We start from the raw sequence: 20,685 nt of genomic DNA, 5'->3' as shown, positions 1-20,685 counted from the left end.
TAACGATAATATCGTCCAGCGGATATTTTCATCCAGGACGATATTATCGTCAAAAAAACGATATTATCGTCTTTTGAACGATAATATCGTTTTTTAGACGATAGTATCATCAAAAAAACGATAGTATCGTCCAAAAAAACGATATTATCGTTTAAAAACAATATTATCGTTTTTTTAAACGATAATATCGTCAAGAAAACGATAATATCGTCCTGAAAATATTTTAAAATTTATAATTTTAGACGATATTATCGTCCTGGATGAAATTTTTTTGGACGATACTATCGTTTTTTGGACGATACTATCGTCTAAAAAACTATAATATCGTTCCTGACGATATTGACCGTGTAGTTATGTCGCCTCATCCTGTTTTCAGTGCGGTCCCCCTCGAAACAGAGATAAAATATTGTAATCGGTTTTTTAAACCAAGGTCAGATAGCCAAAGGGCGAATTGTTATACTGTTATACCACAGACTATTCCACTGCGCTGCATAAAGACTTGCAAAAATTGTTTTCATGTGTCGGGGCCGAAAATGAGGGAGTCACTTCGTTCGGGCTACAACTCGCGAAATTGCCTAAAAACAATCGTCCAAAACAGATACACAAATAACTATTGCTTCTGGGTTTTCTAGATTTTGAAGGAAAATTTGGATGTTGCATTCACTATTCTAAAATTGTGTAGCTTTGTAGATGAAGGATTCAATACCCTTCACATGTTTTGGGGAGAAAATTGTTTCATTTTGATTGACATGAAACCGATACACATTTTCCATGCCTTCTCCACCCAAAATGTAAAAGTTCGATTGATATCAAAATTATCCAAGGTTCTAAACACGAAAATTCCATTTATTCGTCTAAATTTATAAATTTCTTGCAACATTTCAATAGAGAGTTCGAGCCAATGATTAGGACTGTTGAATTTGAAAAATACGCCGGAATCACCTCGTCGATTATATCGATTATGTCCGGATGTGGATTTTCAACAATTAAAATCTGTAAAAAGAAATCACGAAATTAGAGTACACTGTCGAGGTACGGTGTGTCATGTTCACTGTACCGGTTTCAACATCAGCCAAAATTTAGCCATACACAACAGCTGTCGCTGATCTTGAGTCAGATTGCTAACTGGTTCATCCATTTCTTTTGGTAAGTCTAAGACCGCTTGCCATATGTGAAAACGTTGCATCACAGTCGATAAGTTGCTCATTGCCGTGTTGTTCACATTCAGAAATGTTCTGAAACATTTTTATTTTTACAGAATCTCCCTAAATCCAATAGAATTTAAAATAATATCATTTCGGAAAACCCTCCGAAACTAACCTGATCGATGCCCCATAAACTTGTGGATTTTTCGGTATAATGCCCATATTATGTTGAAGGGACGACGATGAAAGGGTGGCAATATCGAAATTATTGAGAAATATATTACCGATGGTTTGAGTGATTTCTTTCATCAACAGCGGTATGATAAACTTCGACGATCGTCCATCAATACCTTCGAATAAAATAATTTCGGTTTATCACATTGGACTGCCGTTTTCTCAAAATGAATTTGTAATACAAGCAACTTCAGCTTTCTCAACGTAAAAGTTCTTTACTTTCAAAGTCATCTCGTTGTAATGATTGATTGTAACCGCTTTGAATGATATCGACACAGGTATATCTTCCTTTTGCAGGACAACTGACCCAGAATTCTCAAAGCTTTTAGTGACCGCAAGTTTCTGTGTGGCAACGAGAAATTAATTTAATTTGTCTGCAATTGGAAATGTAAAATTTGTACAGGATTTTCAGTGGTGTACACTTCTTCGTTGTAATCTTTGATGAACCAAGATTCCAGCAAACAACTTAAGCTATACGAGTACGTCAGATAAAGGAACAGGCCAAGACAAAAATAGTATTGGTACAGTTTTGTGGTGGCACTAGCAAGGAATGCAGCAATTACCATTATCGAACCAACAGCTGATCGAAAAGCAAATTAATTTTTAGCGTGGTCATGTTAGAAAGGATCTGAAAGAAAATGTTAGGACACCCCTGAACTGAACACGAAGTCAAGGGCGGCAATATTTTTTCCAATATCGCTGTAGAAGAGAGAATTTCCCGTCTTCGTGTGTGTCTCAACTTATTCTATCAGAACCTTGTACCATAGAACCATCGTTTTTAGTCAATTTCAAAAATTTACTTACTCGTACTCGAAGCCATCAAGAATTTGGTATAGCACATCACTGATGTTCGTATGAAGAGGGCTGTTGAATTCACTTCCGTATCGTTGTAAAAACTGACGACATGAAATAGTTAAATTCGCTAAAACTTCACATCCGCTGCAATTTACCTACTCATAACGGAACGTGTCAACCTTGTCCATTGACTGTATTACAGCCCTACCAGCCAATAGATTGTCCACCCGCGCATGCATATCCATTTTGGATTTGTACTCCATTTTACCGTAATGAATGATCGTTTTTCTTGAAGGGTAAAGGTTTCGAAATGAAATGCTGATCTTAAAAATTCATTGATAACATTCGTACCGGTAGCGATAGTAAATAACAACGAAAATAGTTATGGTGAACACGACACCAAAAACGGTCCAATAATTGCACGCTATCAATAGGCCACCAGTTATGATCGAAAGAATGATGTAGTTGATCGACGAAGAGATATTCTGGAAGACTGTTCGGTTTTAAAGAAACGTGGATTCGTTGAAATGTCGGTTAGAATTGGGACATAAAGGCATATAAGTTAAGGATCAAACAATATTACTAACCCGTCAGATTGTTCGACGTAAAGGATTTTTGCATCTCGAGAAACTTTATTTTCTTCACCGCACATATCGAACTGTTTAAAAATTTGTCCAGGTATTGCTTTTGTGTCTGCTTTAGTTTGTGGCGACCAGCTTTCAGGACGATATTTTTGATCAAAATATCCGTTACAAAGACGAATGATATAACGGCCAATGTAATGTACGTCAACCAGGGGTCGATGAATTCTCTCTAATATTTTCGATTTAAAAAAAAAACTTAAAATTGTTCAACAAAACATTTCTAATTCATTGTCCTTACCGACACTGTGTAAACAAAGCCTATCGGTAACAATAGGTAAGCTGTGGCATTGAGCAAATGCAAAATTATTAAAAGGAAACGCCGACAACAGGACAACAATTCGTTCATTCGTAAACTGCCCACATTTTCTATTGGAAAAAAAAAAGTTTAGTCGAAAGTAAAGCGATGAAATTGAGGCGCCCTTTTACTTAAATTGTCTTTCTCATCTTCATCGTCATCTTGAAGCGACACATAGTTTACACTCTCCTGTCTGTTAGTAAAATTGAAGATTAGAAGAAAAGGACATTCGCGTACGAGTAGCTCGCTTAACCTGAATTTCTTCATATAATAGTCTTGTGTGACGTCGTCGTATTCTGGTGTCATCTGCAGCTCCTCGAATTCCATGCATTTTGTTATTTCACTATCATCCGCTAAGTAGATCCGGTTACACTGCTCTAAGAGCTGCCAAAATGATCGAGAGTTTAATTTAATTTCTTTTGAATGATCGGTAACATATTCGACCAACTAACTTACACCTGGATTTTGGCTAGAAACGATTACTGTTTTTCCAGCTTTAACAAGAAAATCAACAGCTTGTCGGAAGATGTCACAAATCTCCTTTTCGTCCATAACAGAACTGAGTGGTTCATCAAGCATTATGATTTCCCTGATAGAGTGATATTAAAGGATCATTCGAATAAATTAGGTTTTTTTCACCAAACCTATCACAAAAAATTGCCCGTGCGAAACATATCCTCTCCAATTGTTCCTTGCTAAAATGAAACGATTCGATTGGATAGTCGTCCTTGTTCCCACTAAAACATATCTCGTTCGACAGTCGACTTATCGATATTGCCTTGTAGTAACGAATGCTGTCAAAATCCGTTCCAAACGTGATGTTATCGCGAACAGAACCGGTACTCACATACGGCTCTTTCGGAAAGAATGCAAATTTTCCTCGTCTAAAACTTTGTCCGGTTTTAATTGGCACATGTCCCAAAATACTGTACAATAATGACGTTTTGCCGGAGTCGGTACATCCGGTGATGCCAATTATTTGGTTCTGAGAAATGTTGTTTTTGGAATTTGAAATTTGAAATTTTAACGAATTTCAATGAAATTACCAATGGAACGAAAAAGTCTTCCACAACTAGGTCCTTTTTACAACCATTCATTTTGATCATTTCACTGTTCCGTTTCAACGGTTGTAACAGTAGATCAGTTGTCCATTCAAAAATAGCGTGTGGGATAGATACTTGAAGGTTTCGATTCGGTTTGCTTTTGGACGGATGAGGATGGGTGATAGAATAAATATTCTGCAACAGACAAATTTTCACTTCAATTTTATTGCTTCCGAAGTTATGTCTACTCTCTAATAAAGGAGGCCATAAAGGCGAAATAGAGAAGACATTGTAATATTTACAGATAAATACCTTTATCTTATCCAAGGACCCCTTTCCTTGAAAAATAGATCCAATTGCTTCGAAACATTGCATGAGTAAGATCTGAATGTAGTGACCGTAGATGATTATCAATACGAGCACCGGTACGGTATCCGTTTGAATATCAGTGTCGCACCAATTCAAATACAAACCACCCAAAAGAATCGACGACCAAATCCCGAAAGCAAACCTGGGCGCTAGAAACTCTGACTTGCATAAGTTATTGTACTGATGCGATATGCTGGATGCAATCATTTTCCTCAAAATCGCCTCACTTTCCAAAATCTTCACACTTTCAAATGTTTTTATATTTTCGTCCAATTGCGATAACTTTGAGCACAAATATTGCAGGGATCTTCGATAGAAATGGGAGGACATTTTTGAGAGCACAGTCTGTTACATAAAGAAAAGAGGTGACGTTCGAGGGGGAATCGCTTGTGAAACGTTTTCATTCAATATATAAATTACCACTCCGATAAATAATGCAAATATGCCGAACAGAGGCCACATGCCTGGAACTCCTAGCAGAACTATAGAGGCGCCCAGAAATAAAATGATTCCGATGAATGTTGATACGAATTGGGTTCCCTTCATGACCATGTCGTAAATTAATTTGCCTTCTTCGGTAGCTAAAAGTAAATGCTTCAGACGATCAATTAAAAACTATGCAATTTTGCATGTTAAACATATGGTCAAACCTGATGCGGTGCTATTTTATAAATAATCGAACTCTTTATTATTCTGGAAAATGTTGAAGCAATGCAAGCTGTACGCAATCGAGAGGCCGTTCTACAATAAAAAAATTTTAAAGAAAGTAATTGTCGTAACTAAAACCTATTGCCAACCGATTATTACCTCAAATTAATCCAACAACTCGTACTTTCGAAGAAGTGGAAAAAGAACAGACATAAAACAATTCCAGCGGAATACAAGATTGCATTTCTAAACGCCCCATCATGATTCACATCGCCTGATGTAGTATTCCCGGAATTGTTGGACTGAAATGAATTAAGATTTTGCATTTTGTTTGAGGAGAGTTGAGGGTTCTGTCAGATTAATTTACCGTAATTTTCTTACTCTCATCCATTTCAACTATCGATTCTAAACAAAGTTTGGTGAAAATACAAAGACCCAATGCACAAATGATCGAAAATAAATGAATCAAAGTAGCAATTATCACTCGTGTGCTACAAAATTTCCATGCCACTCGAAGCATTGACCCTCTTTTCCCATGAGTTTGGTGCTCATATTTGTAGATGCCTGAAAGTCTTCAAACAATGTTGAAATGCAAACTCAATTTTTCATTTAGAACGTTCGTTAGCAGCAATCTCACCTCTTTCCATTCACTTCACAGCAATCAGTCCTTGTAGATTTCGGTAGAACCTGCTGTTGAACGATCGCACTTCCAACGCGGTAATTTCGTACCCACGCAAAAGTTGCATTTGACAAACAACCAACCGAATCGACGATAATCTCCTCAGTTCTAGCGAAATGTTTATAAATTTGGACTATGTCAAAGAACTTCCTCTTTTATTGAGTGTTACCTAATTGTTTGCTTTCGGAATGGTATGGATGCGTATATAGCATTTTGATATCTGGAAAGTCTTGTATTCTTTACGTATGCAGATTCCACTCGAATGCTCCTGATCTTGGGATTGTTTCTTCTACCTGAAGATAAAGCGGAGAATCCTTGAAATCCTTTAGTCGGTACAGGAAAAATACTTTCCAGATTTTCAGTTAATTTTCCCACTATATACACTCTTCTTACTGCTATATGAAGGGGTGGATTAAGATTTTAGGAGTGTAAGGTGAATCATACTCAACAACTTGATGGGATATTTCTCTGATGAAAACCTGCCTTTGCTTTATTGAGTTACAAATACAAATACTTCACATGGAATAGCTTCTCAAGAATTGTTCTGTGACTTTTATTTTTGAGGAGTAGCATCCAGGATCTATTTTTAAGACTCGAAACGAGTCAGGCATCTGAAACTTAAATTCAAGTCGACCTGAAAATATCTGAGTCTGAACTAAACAGACCTCAATTTACCTGAAATCTGAAATCAAAATAAATTCAAGTAAATCAGGTCAGTTTTCAAAAACCCATATACCTGATATCTGACCTGATTAGCCTGACATTTTATTGGTTTTCAGATTTTAGGTAAATTTTAGGTAAATTTTAGGTAATTTTAATTCGCAATGTTCAGTTCTAATCAGATTTAGGTAATCTTAGCTTCAGGTTTCAGGTCGACCTGACCTGTTCAGAGCCTTATCTATTTTTAAGAATTTACACACACGGAATTTTGAAAACCGACACATTTGCTGTTTCTGTGTTTTACTTGAATTTCTGATTTCTCCATATAAAAGCACAACAAGATTCACAAAAAAAAAACAGCAAACAACGAAACAGAAAATGTGTCGGTTTTCAAAATTCCTTGTATTTCTTAAAAATTCGAAAAATTCTTAAAAAATTTCCTCAAAATTCCTATTAAAATTTAGGCCGATGCTAATCGCACCCGGGTGCGAATAGCCGAACAACACAGCGGATGCTATTCGCACCGGGTGCAATTAGCCAAACAACACAGCAGATGCTAATCGCAACCAAATGACGTGCTAATCGCACCCGGGTGCAATTCGGGTGCGAATAGCATCTGCTGTGTTGCGTGGCTAATCTCTATTTCAAATAATTGGATTCGTGGTTATATTTTCAATACAAAAGTCGCCTTCTTGACGGAACTAATATTACTAAACAAATCCATCCAATCACTGGAAATTCGACAGTAGTTCTTAAATGGAAATTCTTGTGAAAATTTGATCACAGAATTTCATCGCTTTATCACGATTTGTATCTTACTACGATCAAAATAGTCGTGTAGTAGCCTACATGTGTGGAATGACATGAAATCTATCTAAAACTGAATCGAGGTGACAAATTGTTTTTCAAAAACTGTGAATCGAAATAATCCTAAGTGAGTTTTAAGTCTAAGTCAGTCTAAGTCTAAGTCTAAATCAGTAAATCATTTAAGTTGTCAGAGAAATCTTCAAGTGACAGTAAAATGTAGTAAGTTTGATTCGATAAGTAACTATTCTTTGTTTTTGGATACTTGACTTTACTAATTTTCTTGCGACGAGGTGTTCATACTTATAACTTCATATGTAAAACCAAAAGAGCAATAAGACTTTATGAAATTTTTCGTCTGTAGAAAATTAAAAAAAAAAAACAAATTGTACGAGGAACATTCAGTTGAGTCGACTTTGGACATTTTAGCCGTGGAGAAACCACTGAAATGAGTTGTAAGAGTTAAAACGAGTTGTAGAACTCTCTAAAACTCCTACCTCCAAACAAAATGTAAGAGTTATGAGAGTTAAAAAGAGATAAAAATGAGTTTCAGGTCCATTGCTTCCCTCTCGGTTTCAACAAACTGTTCATTTAACGTTTAAGGTTTTTTTATTTCGCGTTTTAGGTAGAATCGATTTGGACAAAACTTAGTTCTTGGTTGATTAATACCTTGTCTCTTCAATAGAGAATGTCAAGTTGTTTAAAAGCTTAACATTAGCCGATACTAAAAAAAGTTGCTTGCCTGCAATGCACACACTCATTCAAATAATAGAGTTACAACTATGCCACAGAACTTGTGATTTTATTGCAGAATTCACCATTCTGATGATTTTGCGATATTTCGTCGCCAGTTTCATAATATGTACTTTTTGTCGAAAAACAGGGCTAATTTCCGCTAGGACTTATATTATTTGGGAATACGTAAAATGCGAAATTGAAATTCCCTATTTGCGCTCCCTACCAGATTTGATCAAAAGTTTCTGAAAATTGTATTTAATTTCATAGAAGTTATGAAATATGATAGTAAACAAAAACAGCTTTCATCTGATATTTAGATATTCAATTTATGACAAATATGTCTTACAAATTCAGTATATATCATACAAATATAACATTAGAAAATCGTATTTTCGGTGAAAATGTACTACGTAGGGTTCGAATAGCATCTGTTGTGTTATTCGGCTAATCGCACCCGGGTGCGAATAGCATTGGTTGTGTTGTCTGGCTAATCGCACCCGGGTGCGAATAGCGTCAGCTGTGTTGTCTGGCTAATCGCACCCGGGTGCGAATAGCATCTGCTGTGTTGTTTGGCTAATTGCACCCAGGTGCGATTAGTCACTTCGTAAAATTTAAGAGTTTTTTTTAGAATTTTGTGGAATTTTTAATAACTCTTAATTCCTAAAAATAGTCTCTACTAGTATCAAGTAGATCAAATTCAAATTTTTGTCAAAATGAAGGAAACTAAAGTTATAACAACTAATTAGTTACGAACTAAATACTAAATGTTTAAGCAAAAAGGTACTTAGACCTCATCACAAAATAAGGCAATTTGATACATGCCATTAAATGCATAATTTTTTTGACCTAAAATTGCCTTTTTCTTTTAAAACAAACTTGAGCGAATACAAAAAAAAAAACTAATAAAGAATCATATTTTGAGTGGGAAGATATAGCTTTAGAATGTACACAACTTTGGACATCGATCGTCTATCACAATCATTATTTACCAAGAAATACGAAACGTTCAGCAAATTTCGAGAAGTGATTTACACCTTCCGAATGAGCCAAAATATCTAATACAGATATTGCAGATAAGAATTTGTAGATAACGAAAATTCGTAGGGAAGAAGTACATAGAAGTGAGTGTAGTAGTGTGGCTATGTCATAATCATTTCCCTTTTTTTTTCTCTCTTACCTATTGTCGTATTTTCACTTCCCAAACTTCCGGAGTATGAAAGATTAACATGTGGATCAGCGTCTTCATCCGAGGAAAGGCTGAAGAAAGGATTTCAACAAAGTAAAAAAAAATCGTATCGACGAATTGTGGAATGTAGTGGTAACCATGAGCTCACTATACCTTTTGTTTACAGTATGCTTCTCACTCAACGATGAATAGTCTTCTAATTCCATTCTGTTTGCGTTAAAATATTTTCGTTCTTGTTAGTTTATCACAGGCCGAAAGTGATTCACTTCATTATAAATGCATGACTTAGATTGGCAATCGTTTCACACACAACACTTTGACGTTTTTTTTTTTTTTGGGGAATTCACAACAGAATAATCGGTGGTTTTCACTCGGCAAAATAAAGGCTCACAACTAAAGTGGAAACTAATTTTTCAATAAATTCTTCGCTATCAGCTACAGTCGCGTTATCTCATCACAACATTTTTTTGATATCAACGCTTAGTGGTAAATGTTTGCATATTCACTCTATTTCTTTTCTACAAATCGATCGTGTCGTCGGTGGTTATCTTTCGAATTCTCACAATTTGATATGAATGACACCTCAACTGGACGAAGAAGATACAATGGATGTGGTTGTTGTGTAATGCCTACCGTTTTCTTCGTCAGTGAATCAGTAACAGACAGAAAATGAATTGACTTTGATGTTCTTTCGTATTAATAATAGTCCCGCATCAATCCAGTCGTTGTTGTTCTACTTATTGTTGCAGTTTTTCTCCGAACACCGAACCGTGTGCCATGCTTCGCACACTTTAAAAGTTACGATGCGATTGTGTTAAAAGCAATTGTTTATTAATCAATTAATGTGAGTAACAAAAAAGGAAAATTCGATGAAATTTGTGATTTAAGTTAACCTAAGAAACCGAGAACATTATCTGAGTCTGGTGAAATTATTGTAATTTACACTCTCGCAAAACGCAGCGTTTAGCCGAACGGCCGTTTGATGTTGCCGTACGAGAACAACTTACATGGTTAAAACGAATTTTATGGATAAATTTGAATGAAAACACTTCTTAAAAACTCTACAATTCGCCGGCAGCATGAGCATCGGCATATCCTCTGCCCTGTTGTTGTTCCGGATTCAATTTGATCATGTCATCGATTCGCAATATGGTAATGGCAGCTTCGGTAGCAAATTTCAGTGATTTGATCTTTGACATAGCCGGTTCCAGTACGCCCGCCTTTCGGTTATCCTTGACTGTACCCTCAATGAGATCCAATCCGCACCACTTGAGATCGGTGTGCTCCAATTTTGTTTGACTGGAATTGTGGAAAGCACGTAATTTTGCCACCAAATCGGTTGCGTCCTTTGCTGCATTCACGGCTAATGTCTTTGGAATCACAAGTAATGACTTGGCAAATTCGGCGATAGCCAGTTGCTCTCTCGAACTCTGTTGAAAGAAAATTGAAATGTCGAAAATTAAAAATTTTGTTCGTCCACTCGAAATCAACTTTATTGGCAGTGAAGCGATGCTTACCAATGAAATAGCGAAATTTTCGAGGTAGATTGATAAGGCAGCTTCGACACAACCACCGCCAGCAACAAATTTCTTTCCTTCTAGAACACGCTTTACGACACACAATGCATCGTGCACCGAGCGCTCCATTTCATCGCAATAGAAATCGTTGGGACCTCGGAGAATAATTGATGCAGCAGTCCTGCAAGTGACGAGATGATATTCAATTTTAGCACCGTGTGAAAATGCTAAATTTTGTCCAAAATATTTACCTGGCCTTGGGTCCCTTAATCAAAATTAATTCGTCGTCGCATATCATTTCTTGCACCACTTCGGCTGCCTCACCGACCATAGTGGCTTCGAAACTTTCTTCGCCGTCCATATTTGTCAACGATGTTAGGTAAGCTGCACCGGTAGCCTTAGCAATTCGTTTCAGATCAGCCTTCTTGACTCGTCTGACAGCCATTGCACCAGCTTCAACAAAGTATTTCAAACACAAATCGTCGATGCCACCCGATGATAAAATAACGTTGACACCCGTTGCCATGATTTTGTCGATGCGCTCCTTAGTGATGTCCAGCTCACGAGCACGGATTCCCTCCAATTTTTCCGGATCCGATACGAGCACCTGAACTCCCATTTTCATTTTGATCTTTTGCAGCGAAAAGTCCAGACAGGCGATCTTTGCGTTTAGAATCTTTTTCGGCATTTGCTGTGACGCCACAGTGCAGTTCAGTGCGTAGCCTGTGAATGGAACCAATTAATGATAAGTTCTTCAGACTGAAGGATGAAATTGTACCGACCTTGAATCAAAACACTTTCGCGAGCTGATTTTCCATGAGCTTTGAGAACATTGACCGCTTTGATCGGATAGGCTGGATTTCCTTTCGGATCCAAAATCTTAATAGCTTGTGCCGCCTCGACAACCATTGCAGAAAAGAAATCTGAATCGGCGCCGATAATCTTTGAGCTCATTGATGTTCTGGCTACATTCTGTAAGCATGTCTTGTCCAACTCATCGACGGGTGCGGTTAAGTGTTCCGAAATGTATTTGCAGGCCTCTTTGCATGCCAAACGATATCCGGATATGATCGAGGTTGGGTGAATCTTTTGTTTAACAAGCTCATCAGCATTCTGGAAACGGAATTCGGATTGTTAGAAAGGTTAAACGCACAAACGAAGGAAAAGGGCGTTTGCATTGAGGTTGGCATTAAAATCTGTTAATGCCATCGCATTAGTAAGTACGAAAAACGAGACTTACTTTCAGTAGCTCTGCTGCCAATATAACGACTGATGTTGTTCCATCACCAACTTCGTCATCCTGAAGTTGAGCCAATTCCACAAGAACCCTACAAAAATCGTGAATTCAGAGAAATGTTTTGAAACTGTCCGAATTGTTGAAATTTACTTGGCCGCAGGATGTTCAACTTCCAACAATCTCAAAATTGTGGCTCCATCATTGGTCACAGTAACATCTCCGATGTCATCAACCAACATTTTGTCTAAACCGACCGGACCAAGTGAACTTTTGACAATGTTTGCTATCGAACTAGCTGCCATTACTGTAACAATCAGAATAAGAAACATTTAGCCGGACAACGAAAATCGTATCCAGAAGAACCGATCGTAATGAGTCATTTTAACAAAGAGGATGCCCCATACTCCTAACCTTAAATTTTACACGACTTAACACTTGCGAAACACATCGAACTGTATGAATTTCGGGCATTTTCTGCCAACTGAACACAATGCATCGCTCATTGAGGATGAAAATTGGAATGTCCATTCAGAATAAAGAAAATTAAATTCATGTGACTTCACCGCGTGCATTATTCAGGGGCTAGATTGTCTATTGAATTATTTACCATTTTGTGTACGAACTGGAGCGCCGGATGTTCTTGTACCAGCGACGCTGAGGGCACTTGCGACTGTCGACATTGCTAATTTATGATTTTAATTGCGAATATCAATAATCAAATTAAATTTCTAGAGCACAACACAAAATACTGCTGAAAATACTCGGTATATGCAAGAGGTGTTGATATTATTCGAGAACGATTTGACAGCTAGAATGTAGTGCGTTTGATCAATTCGTTACGCAAAAAAATGTCTCGTACCCAGTACGATTAACGTTCGTTAAGGCAGCGATTTTCAAATTTTGTTTTTTTAAACGTAAGAGCTTGTAAGTTTGTTATACCTACAGTCACACTGCGTCAGCGTCAGGCCACAGTGTGGATAAAGTTATTATGAAGCCAGCAGAGGTTTCACAGGCAGTTAGGACTCGTGACTAATATATTAGGACTATCGGCTCTGCTTACCTGGTCCAGAAAGTATATCTACCACACCAAGTTGATTGATTTTAAACCGCTATAAAACAACAATAAATTTCATAGCTGTTGACAAGTACGAGGTGTGGCATGAAATCAAGGAAATTAAAAATGGGAAGCAATGAACGAATCATTTCAGATTGGTCACTTAGGATCGTTGGGACGGTTCAACGAGAAGTCTTTTCTTCATACTCATACCAATCGTTTTTTAAAGTTCTTTATTTCCTAACAGCGGCTGAATTGAAATTCGGCTTGCACTGACGTGCTGGGACTATTGACATGAGGCAGAAGTAAGAAAAGGAAAATGTTAGTTAGGCTTACTTAGAGATGCTCAATGGTATATATTGACATAATGAGCCACAAATACAACGCAGGCCCTATTTGAAAAACAAGATACCTCGAAATTTTTGATAATTTTCAGAAAAAACAATTTACGAAAATAATTTGTATAAAAAACCATTTCGGTCGAAATCGTTAAAATGATTCAAATCCAATATTTGTCATGTATTATATTGGTCATCCGATTCGGGTTCGGTTCGTTCTGCAGGCTATTCATCCCTACCAATACTCTCTCCCTAGCAACCAAACTACAATTATTAAGGTGGTAGTGGTAGATACGTTTATGAATCACTGCTACTTTGTTCGCTCGTGTTGTTGTTGTTGTTGGTTTTAAGTCATATTTAAAATCAGCGTTTCTCAAACTTATTTTCCCCCTACATCGATTTTTTGAGAGAGTTTGGATGCTAGAGAGAGTATTGTCCCTTCCCGACAGAATTCAGAATTCACTTGCAGATTGTTTTTTATGAAACTTAATGGTCGATTTTTCGAGAGATTTTATTAATTTTTGCTCAAAAATTTTTAAAAAACAATCTGCAAAATCGATTACAAATAATTTTTGAAAAAAACTTGAATTTTTCTTCCAAATTTGGGCAGAACAGCAAATACAAAGCAGCGTGACGTCATAATTTTCGCGTTTTTTTCCTTAAGTAATATCGCCATGTCCGGAGACGTTTTGGGCGGTGTGAGTGGTATCGGTGTGTAGGCCACTCTCCTCTGAAACTGTTCCCGCGCTTTTAGACCTAGTATAGGGATTATAGGCATTTATAGTACTTATATAAATCACTCGTGGGAATGTTGAGTCGATTTTGTCTGCACCGTTTTCCCAATACAAGAAAATCAAACAAAATCGTAAAAATGGAGGAAACACGCCACTATTTATTTCTTCTTTCAATATATGCTAATAAGTGACAACAACCGACGATTTTTTAGCAGGATTTTTCCACTAAAAATTTTATCATTAAAAAAATAGTCTGTGAAAATCCCAGCAGTAAATTTCTAATTGAATATTTACACTGGGATTTGAAAGGAACTGATATATTTACAAAGTCTTGTGTCAAACATAAAGAGTATTTTTCCGATACACGTACTGCCATACACGTCAAATTCCGCACTCGCTTTAACGAAAGATAAATAAAAGATTTTTTTTTTAAATTGTAGTCTTCGCTTATTGAATACCTCGAATCAGTTAAGAGGTTGAGTAATACGTAAATCCTGATTAGGCTGTTCAAAATCATGGAACAATTCCAGCACATCTTTGTTACATTCGTACTGATATCATGTTTCGGCTTATCCGTGTTATCTGAAATTCCGCGGCCTAGAGGTGTTTCTCTATCCAGAGCCAGTCTTTACTCACCTGGCAACACATTTGCCTGCTTAGATGGGAAAAAAGTAATAAAATTCACTCAGGTCAATGACGATTACTGTGATTGTCAAGACGCTTCCGATGAGCCGGGAACTGCCGGTAAGTACTGATTTAATGTGATGATCACCCGAATGTAGAAACTAAAGTGGAAATTATTCGCACTTTCAGCATGTCCTCAAGGACAATTCCATTGTACAAATGCTGGACATAAACCAAAAAACATTCCAAGTTCTCAAGTTAACGACGGTGTATGCGATTGCTGTGATGCTTCCGATGAATATCAATCCCAAGCGAATTGTGTGAATATTTGTAGCGAATTAGGTGAGATAAGATCAGCGTCTTAACGCGTCATTTTGAGACAAATGCTAAATTCAAAACTTAACTTTGTGTTTGAATCCGCTTCAGGTAAAGAGGAAAGACAGCGTGAGAGGGAGTTAGCTGAACTAGCCAAAGTGGGTAATCAACTTCGTGCTGATATGGCAAGTAAAGGCAAAGCATTAAAAGACCAACACCGAGCCCGTTTAATCGAGCTACGAAAACATCAAGAAGAAGCCGAAATACTCAAAACCGAACGAATGCAAATAAAAGACGAAGTTGAAGTTATGGAACGAGCCGCATTGGATGTGTACAGGGAAATCCAGGAGCGTGAGGATAGAGAGAAACGAGAATTGGAACAGGAAGAGAATGCCAAAGAGGCTGAAAGTACATTCACCAAATACGATTCGAATGGTAATCAGCTGGTCGAAATCGAAGAAATACAAACCCGCATCGCATTTGACAAAAATCGAGACGGTGAAGTTAGCGTAGAGGAGGCCAAATACTTTCTGGATGATCACGATGCCGTTGATTTCGAAACATTCAAAACACTCTGTTGGCCGAAAATTAAACCGTACATGATGCTCGATTCCGGTCTATTCAAACCACCAGAATCGGTGGAAGAGTTAAGGGAAAATGAAAACCCAGAACTTACGTACGACAACAATGATGTGGATGAAGGTGGCGATGAACATAGCGATGACGATGCAGAAGAGGAAGAATATGAAGAAGAGACTGGCGAAGGAGAGGTGCGTATTTTAGCATTTTATCAATTTTTCATTTTCTTAGCGAATTTTTAAAATTCTTGACATGAAAAAGTGACGTATATGGCACAGTTCATGTACAACCAACTTGCATCTGAATTTCCGTTTTAAAATCAGAAAATTTGGTTGACCTTTGTATTGCATTTAGCTCCACGTCGAGGTCATTTTGTCGAATTTTCGAACAAAAGCTCGAGTCAAACCTTCAATCTATTTTATAATTCAATCTATGTTTTGTAGGTCGAACTGGTCGATCGAGAAACAACCACCAACGAGCCGATCGAATACGATGCCGAAACAAAGAAATTAATCGAACAGGCCAATGGTGCACGTAATCTATTCCTAGAAGCTGAACGTGAATTGCGTGAAATCGAAACTGAAATTGGAAACATTGATGATTTACTCAATAAGGACTTTGGACCGAACGAAGAATTCACTCCATTGCACGGCGAATGTTTCAATTTCGAGGACCGTGAATACGTCTACAAAGTTTGTCCATTTGACAAGGCCGTTCAACAGCCCAAGTCTGGTGGCGCTGAAACGAGGTAAATGTGAAATGGACGAAAACGATGTACGGCCAATTTCATTTCAACGATTCGTTTCAGATTGGGCACTTGGGATCGATGGGACGGTGCCACGAACAAATATTCCACTATGGTCTTTGCCAACGGTGCATCGTGTTGGAACGGTCCGCAGCGATCGGCAACGGTTCACTTAGAATGTGGATTAGAAACAAAATTGACATCCGTGGCCGAACCGAATCGTTGCGAATATGTTTGCACTCTGCAGACCCCAGCCGTTTGTCAAATTAATCCGACTGGTGATACGAATGAATATGAGCACGATGAACTCTAGATAATATAAAGTAGAGAAATAAGAGCACAGAATGTCTACAATGGAATATTAGTGAGAATGGATGTGAACAAAAGATTGAGCAAATTTGCGAACAACATAAAAGTGATTTTTTCATTAGTTTTATCGTTATGGTTTTGATCACAATAAATTAAGGAAAAAAACGTGTGACCATTTGATGTCAAATTTATTGGAGCATGTGCAGCTCGTTTGGTCACAAGAAATTACAATGGCAGTTCGAAGTAGGATGCAATTTTATAAGAAGAATAGCAAAAGGGCAATGTGAAAGCAAACGGTGCGTGTGCCAATGCATTACATTTTATTCTGATCCATTGAACGATGTCGATTGCTTCGTGAGAAGAGCTTATCTCGAAACTGTAAACATATAATGATTACGTGTCGGTTTGCTACTGATGAAAACTTTAAGTACCATCGTCTAGACTACATTGAAAATTGAATCGTATGCACAGTGAAGAGATTGCGATTTTCACTAATAACTCAAAGTTTACGTAAAACCTTGAAATGAAAAAGAAAAATCTTTAAACAAAATGTTTGAAGAGTCGACTTACAACTAACTGTAAATGCACAACAGATCCAACTTCTGCTAAACACCTTTTGGAAGGTTATCCTGTTCCTCTGTCCCTATATTATTCAGACATTCACAATGCCCATTTCACATTACGCAACGAAAGTCTGGCTTCGAGGACTAATCATGACATGAAAACTCATATCGGTGATGCTAAAATTATGCTTATTTATCCCATTGCGATGACCCTAATTTTTTCAAAGGACGACATATTCTGCAGAAAAGCTTCTTGGATCTCGCTCTCACTGGGTGTCAGATTTAACAGGTTCTGGTGAGCGAGTGACAAAAAAATTTTCCTTACAAAGACTGTTGAAACATGCTCACATCGGAGTAATTTCTTATTGACTTTAGGACATCAAACTCTAACATCCTGAAGAACTGAATCATTCACATTCCACTTGGTCAATGACATACGAGTACAAGGTATATTGGTAATCTGGCACACGGTGCCAAAAGAACGCACTTTTAAACTACGTAAAAGGTGAACTCGCACGCGCAAGGTTATTGCTGCAAATAATTTTTAACCATGTCATCGACTTAATGACTCCTTTTACAAAATTTTGGTATCGAAAAATCATGTGCGAGTTCACCTTTTACGTAGTTGAAAAATGCGTTCTTTTAGCACTGTGTGCCAAATTACCCTACGCCGAGTACAAATATGATCCCATAAAATATGGAAACTATACTTTCGTAGATCACATATCTATACTATGGGAGTATGAAAAATGAATACGATTGTGATACCCGCGAGTAAATCCATCTTACATGCTACATACGTCGAAAACCGTACTTTTCATGTTTTAAGCACTTCTTTCGACGCCCTCAGCATGTAAAATCCATTACATGACTAGGGATAAAAAGATGAAAAGTCTCGTTTTCGTGTGTTTATTGACCTCGGCTTCGCCTCGGATCAACAAAATTCACACGAAAACTCTACTTTTCATCTTTTTATCCCTAGTCATGTAAAATACTATTGCATTTTTAACCCAACGCTATTTTACTGAGCAAAAATTTCGACGGTATGATAGCTAGGAGGAAACACTGTATTGAGTAAATTTTGTGAATTTACTTCGTGACAAGTTTTGCTTCCAGAGTAGAGAGCACAGTAATAGCTGATTACGTATTTATGTGCAAAACTTATTATTTTCCTGAGGGGCAGATATTCGTAGAAAATACTCTGGCAGTCGAAAGAAAATTCGTCAGAAAATGCTCCAGATCCCCATAGAAAGTCCTCAAAGACTACTCATAAAACGAAATGTAAATTTCGTTGACAAAGGAATTTCAAAAAGAAAATTCTTTTGAGGATTTTCATTGGTTTTATGAGGATTTTCTATACTGTTTTTGCTAGATTTTCAAGGATTTAAGAAATTTCTTCTTAAGTTTTGAGAATTGTCTTGAAAATCCTTGAAAATCCAGCATAGAAAATCTTCTCAAAATAGTAGAAAATCCTCAGCGCATTGTCTTTACTCTGATTTACTCTGATTTTCCAACGGTTTACTAGTGATTTTCTGAAGTCAGTACCCACTCTGTCTATGCTGAGAACTAAAAATCTCCAACCAATTTTGTCTTTAACTTTCTATTCAACAGTAGCAATGAATTCAAAAAAAAGTCCTTACCATCGTCATCACTGTTTTTACTTGAAACTCATCTTTAAAACAAATTAAATTCGATGAAATATTATATGATTTACGCCAATTCCTTCTCACCTCACACACAAATGTACACACGATGATCTTACATCAATTCATCTTAAAATAGCATCACGAATTACATAAAGGAGAGGCGATGATATTTTGAGTGTTGTATTTCTAAAATTCAGCAAAACAAAATCAATAATTCACTGACCGACACACAGTGTGATTGTAGCAAGGAGACAATCAAGAAAAATTATTAAATTTGCAAATTAAATGACGACAAAATGATTGGCAAAGTGACCAAATTTTCGGCCGACGAGGTGAAGCATACTGGCGATGCGACTTGTTTGTTATATTTGAATGGCTATTTGTATTCTGGTGGAGCAGATGGAAAAATAAAGGTTTGTTTGGCGTGAGTTGTTGCTTAAATTTCTCATCTTAATTCCATATCCAAACATTAGGTGTGGAACGATAAGCTAGAACTTGTAAAAGACATAAATGCTCATGACTCCTACATTTATGCAATCTGTGCCAATTCCAAGGGAGTAATTTACTCAAGCAGTTGCGACGGTACAATTAAATATTTCGAAAATCCATTGGCCAATTCATGTGAACCGATCATACTAATGAAAACCGATCACGACGAAATAATATCATTGGTATGTGTGGACGACGTCCTTTATTCGGGTGACGATAAGGGCATTGTTATTAAATGGGTGGACAACAAAATTACATTCAAATATAATATCGTTGAAGAGGTTCGATCGATGGCTGTTGAGAAGTATAAATGAATTTTTTGTCTACCGAGAATTGCATCTGTATCAGTTCGTACTCATTAATTAGGAACCTTCTTTACACGGCTCGTGATCTGGATTGCGTTATAACCGATTTATTGGAAGGAAAAACTGGGAGATACGTTACAAAAGCAACGATCGAGGGACGTGCTCCAGTGACACTGTTCGGACCGAAGGAAAATGAAATCAGCATGTACCTAGTCTTTACAACGAGAAGTGGTAAAGGAATATCTTTGGTGCGTAACAAGCAACCATTTGATTCGGTTTGGAATAAGGAAGTAAGTCCATCGATTCAGCAGAAAATCAATTGGCGACTCTATTCGAACTAAATTTGCTTCTGTAATCCAGGATGCTCACGAAATGATTATAAATACAGTCTGTGCATCTGGATCAGATCTATATACAGCTGGATACGATGGCAAAGTAAAAAAATGGATCGAAGTGGAAAATAGTCCCCGAAATGTGGGTGAAGTTACTATTGGTAGGTTTATCAATGCCATTTGTATGGGAGCGGATAGTAAGGTGTATGTTGCAGACACAACGGGTGTCATTAGTGAAGTTTGCTTCAGCTCAAAGGCGGGTTAGTGATTACTTTTTTTTACAAAAAAACGATTTCGGAATTGATTCTAATCGACGTGACGTTTAGGCGCTACACTAACGGATAATGTTCTTAATTGCAAGATGTTTATTAATGGAAAATAATCTTGAATTGAGTTGATGGCAATAAACCACTTTTCTTAGCAATTGAATGATTTTTTTTCCTTCGTAAATGAAAGGAGTGGATTGTTCAGAAGAATAAAAAACTTTCTTCGGGTCACGCATAAGTCATCTTCTACCTACAACACTCCCATAAATATTGATAGATCGAAAAATGTCCTGAACTTTTTACTTGCATTTTCCGACTAAATTGTAGTCACGAAAATCGCAGTGTTTTCCAACCGACATATCTATATGTTGTGGAAAACGCACCGAAAATAA

At 37.2% G+C, this 20,685-nt stretch overlaps 4 protein-coding genes across 5 annotated transcripts; 2 read left to right on the top strand and 2 right to left on the bottom strand.

The window, feature by feature from the left end:
* Nucleotides 1-820: 820 nt before the first annotated feature.
* LOC119069174 (multidrug resistance-associated protein 9-like) lies at nt 821-9,715 on the bottom strand. Of its 2 annotated transcripts, XM_037173098.1 has the most exons (25): nt 9,507-9,697; nt 9,394-9,447; nt 9,232-9,311; nt 6,022-6,145; nt 5,811-5,960; nt 5,541-5,745; nt 5,333-5,475; nt 5,176-5,266; nt 4,946-5,119; nt 4,469-4,870; nt 4,160-4,351; nt 3,758-4,098; nt 3,570-3,702; nt 3,367-3,497; nt 3,245-3,306; nt 3,057-3,184; nt 2,762-2,987; nt 2,526-2,667; nt 2,334-2,462; nt 2,184-2,275; nt 1,781-1,959; nt 1,562-1,721; nt 1,321-1,495; nt 1,058-1,235; nt 821-993 (listed from the first exon to the last, which is right to left on the bottom strand). In XM_037173098.1, exons 1-25 carry the CDS (start codon nt 9,509-9,511, stop codon nt 847-849), a joined length of 3,843 nt encoding a protein of 1,280 aa, XP_037028993.1. In that variant the 5' UTR covers nt 9,512-9,697; the 3' UTR covers nt 821-846. The 2 variants fall into 2 exon arrangements, with proteins under 2 accessions (XP_037028993.1, XP_037028994.1); XM_037173099.1 differs by lacking the exons at nt 821-993; nt 1,058-1,235 and having other exon boundaries at nt 1,326-1,495; nt 1,599-1,721; nt 9,507-9,715.
* A 329-nt stretch (nt 9,716-10,044) lies between these two features.
* On the bottom strand, nt 10,045-12,816 carry LOC119069210 (T-complex protein 1 subunit alpha). The gene is made up of 7 exons (XM_037173181.1): nt 12,602-12,816; nt 12,145-12,298; nt 11,998-12,085; nt 11,540-11,870; nt 11,009-11,480; nt 10,758-10,938; nt 10,045-10,670 (listed from the first exon to the last, which is right to left on the bottom strand). The coding sequence occupies exons 1-7, from the start codon at nt 12,672-12,674 to the stop codon at nt 10,302-10,304; spliced, it is 1,668 nt and encodes a 555-aa protein (XP_037029076.1). The 5' UTR covers nt 12,675-12,816; the 3' UTR covers nt 10,045-10,301.
* Nucleotides 12,817-14,461: 1,645 nt separating this feature from the next.
* Nucleotides 14,462-16,864, top strand: LOC119069212 (glucosidase 2 subunit beta). Its single transcript, XM_037173187.1, has 5 exons — nt 14,462-14,864; nt 14,934-15,086; nt 15,171-15,829; nt 16,082-16,386; nt 16,447-16,864. Exons 1-5 carry the CDS (start codon nt 14,636-14,638, stop codon nt 16,694-16,696), a joined length of 1,596 nt encoding a protein of 531 aa, XP_037029082.1. The 5' UTR covers nt 14,462-14,635; the 3' UTR covers nt 16,697-16,864.
* Nucleotides 16,865-19,060: 2,196 nt separating this feature from the next.
* On the top strand, nt 19,061-20,453 carry LOC119069248. Its single transcript, XM_037173300.1, has 4 exons — nt 19,061-19,314; nt 19,375-19,694; nt 19,757-19,985; nt 20,056-20,453. Exons 1-4 carry the CDS (start codon nt 19,198-19,200, stop codon nt 20,290-20,292), a joined length of 903 nt encoding a protein of 300 aa, XP_037029195.1. The 5' UTR covers nt 19,061-19,197; the 3' UTR covers nt 20,293-20,453.
* Nucleotides 20,454-20,685: the final 232 nt, after the last annotated feature.

Source organism: Bradysia coprophila, assembly GCF_014529535.1.
Source record: "Bradysia coprophila strain Holo2 chromosome X unlocalized genomic scaffold, BU_Bcop_v1 contig_26, whole genome shotgun sequence".
Lineage (NCBI taxonomy): Eukaryota > Metazoa > Arthropoda > Insecta > Diptera > Sciaridae > Bradysia > Bradysia coprophila.
Note: the sequence above shows the minus strand (reverse complement) of the source record. Positions and strands in the feature narration are given on the sequence as shown.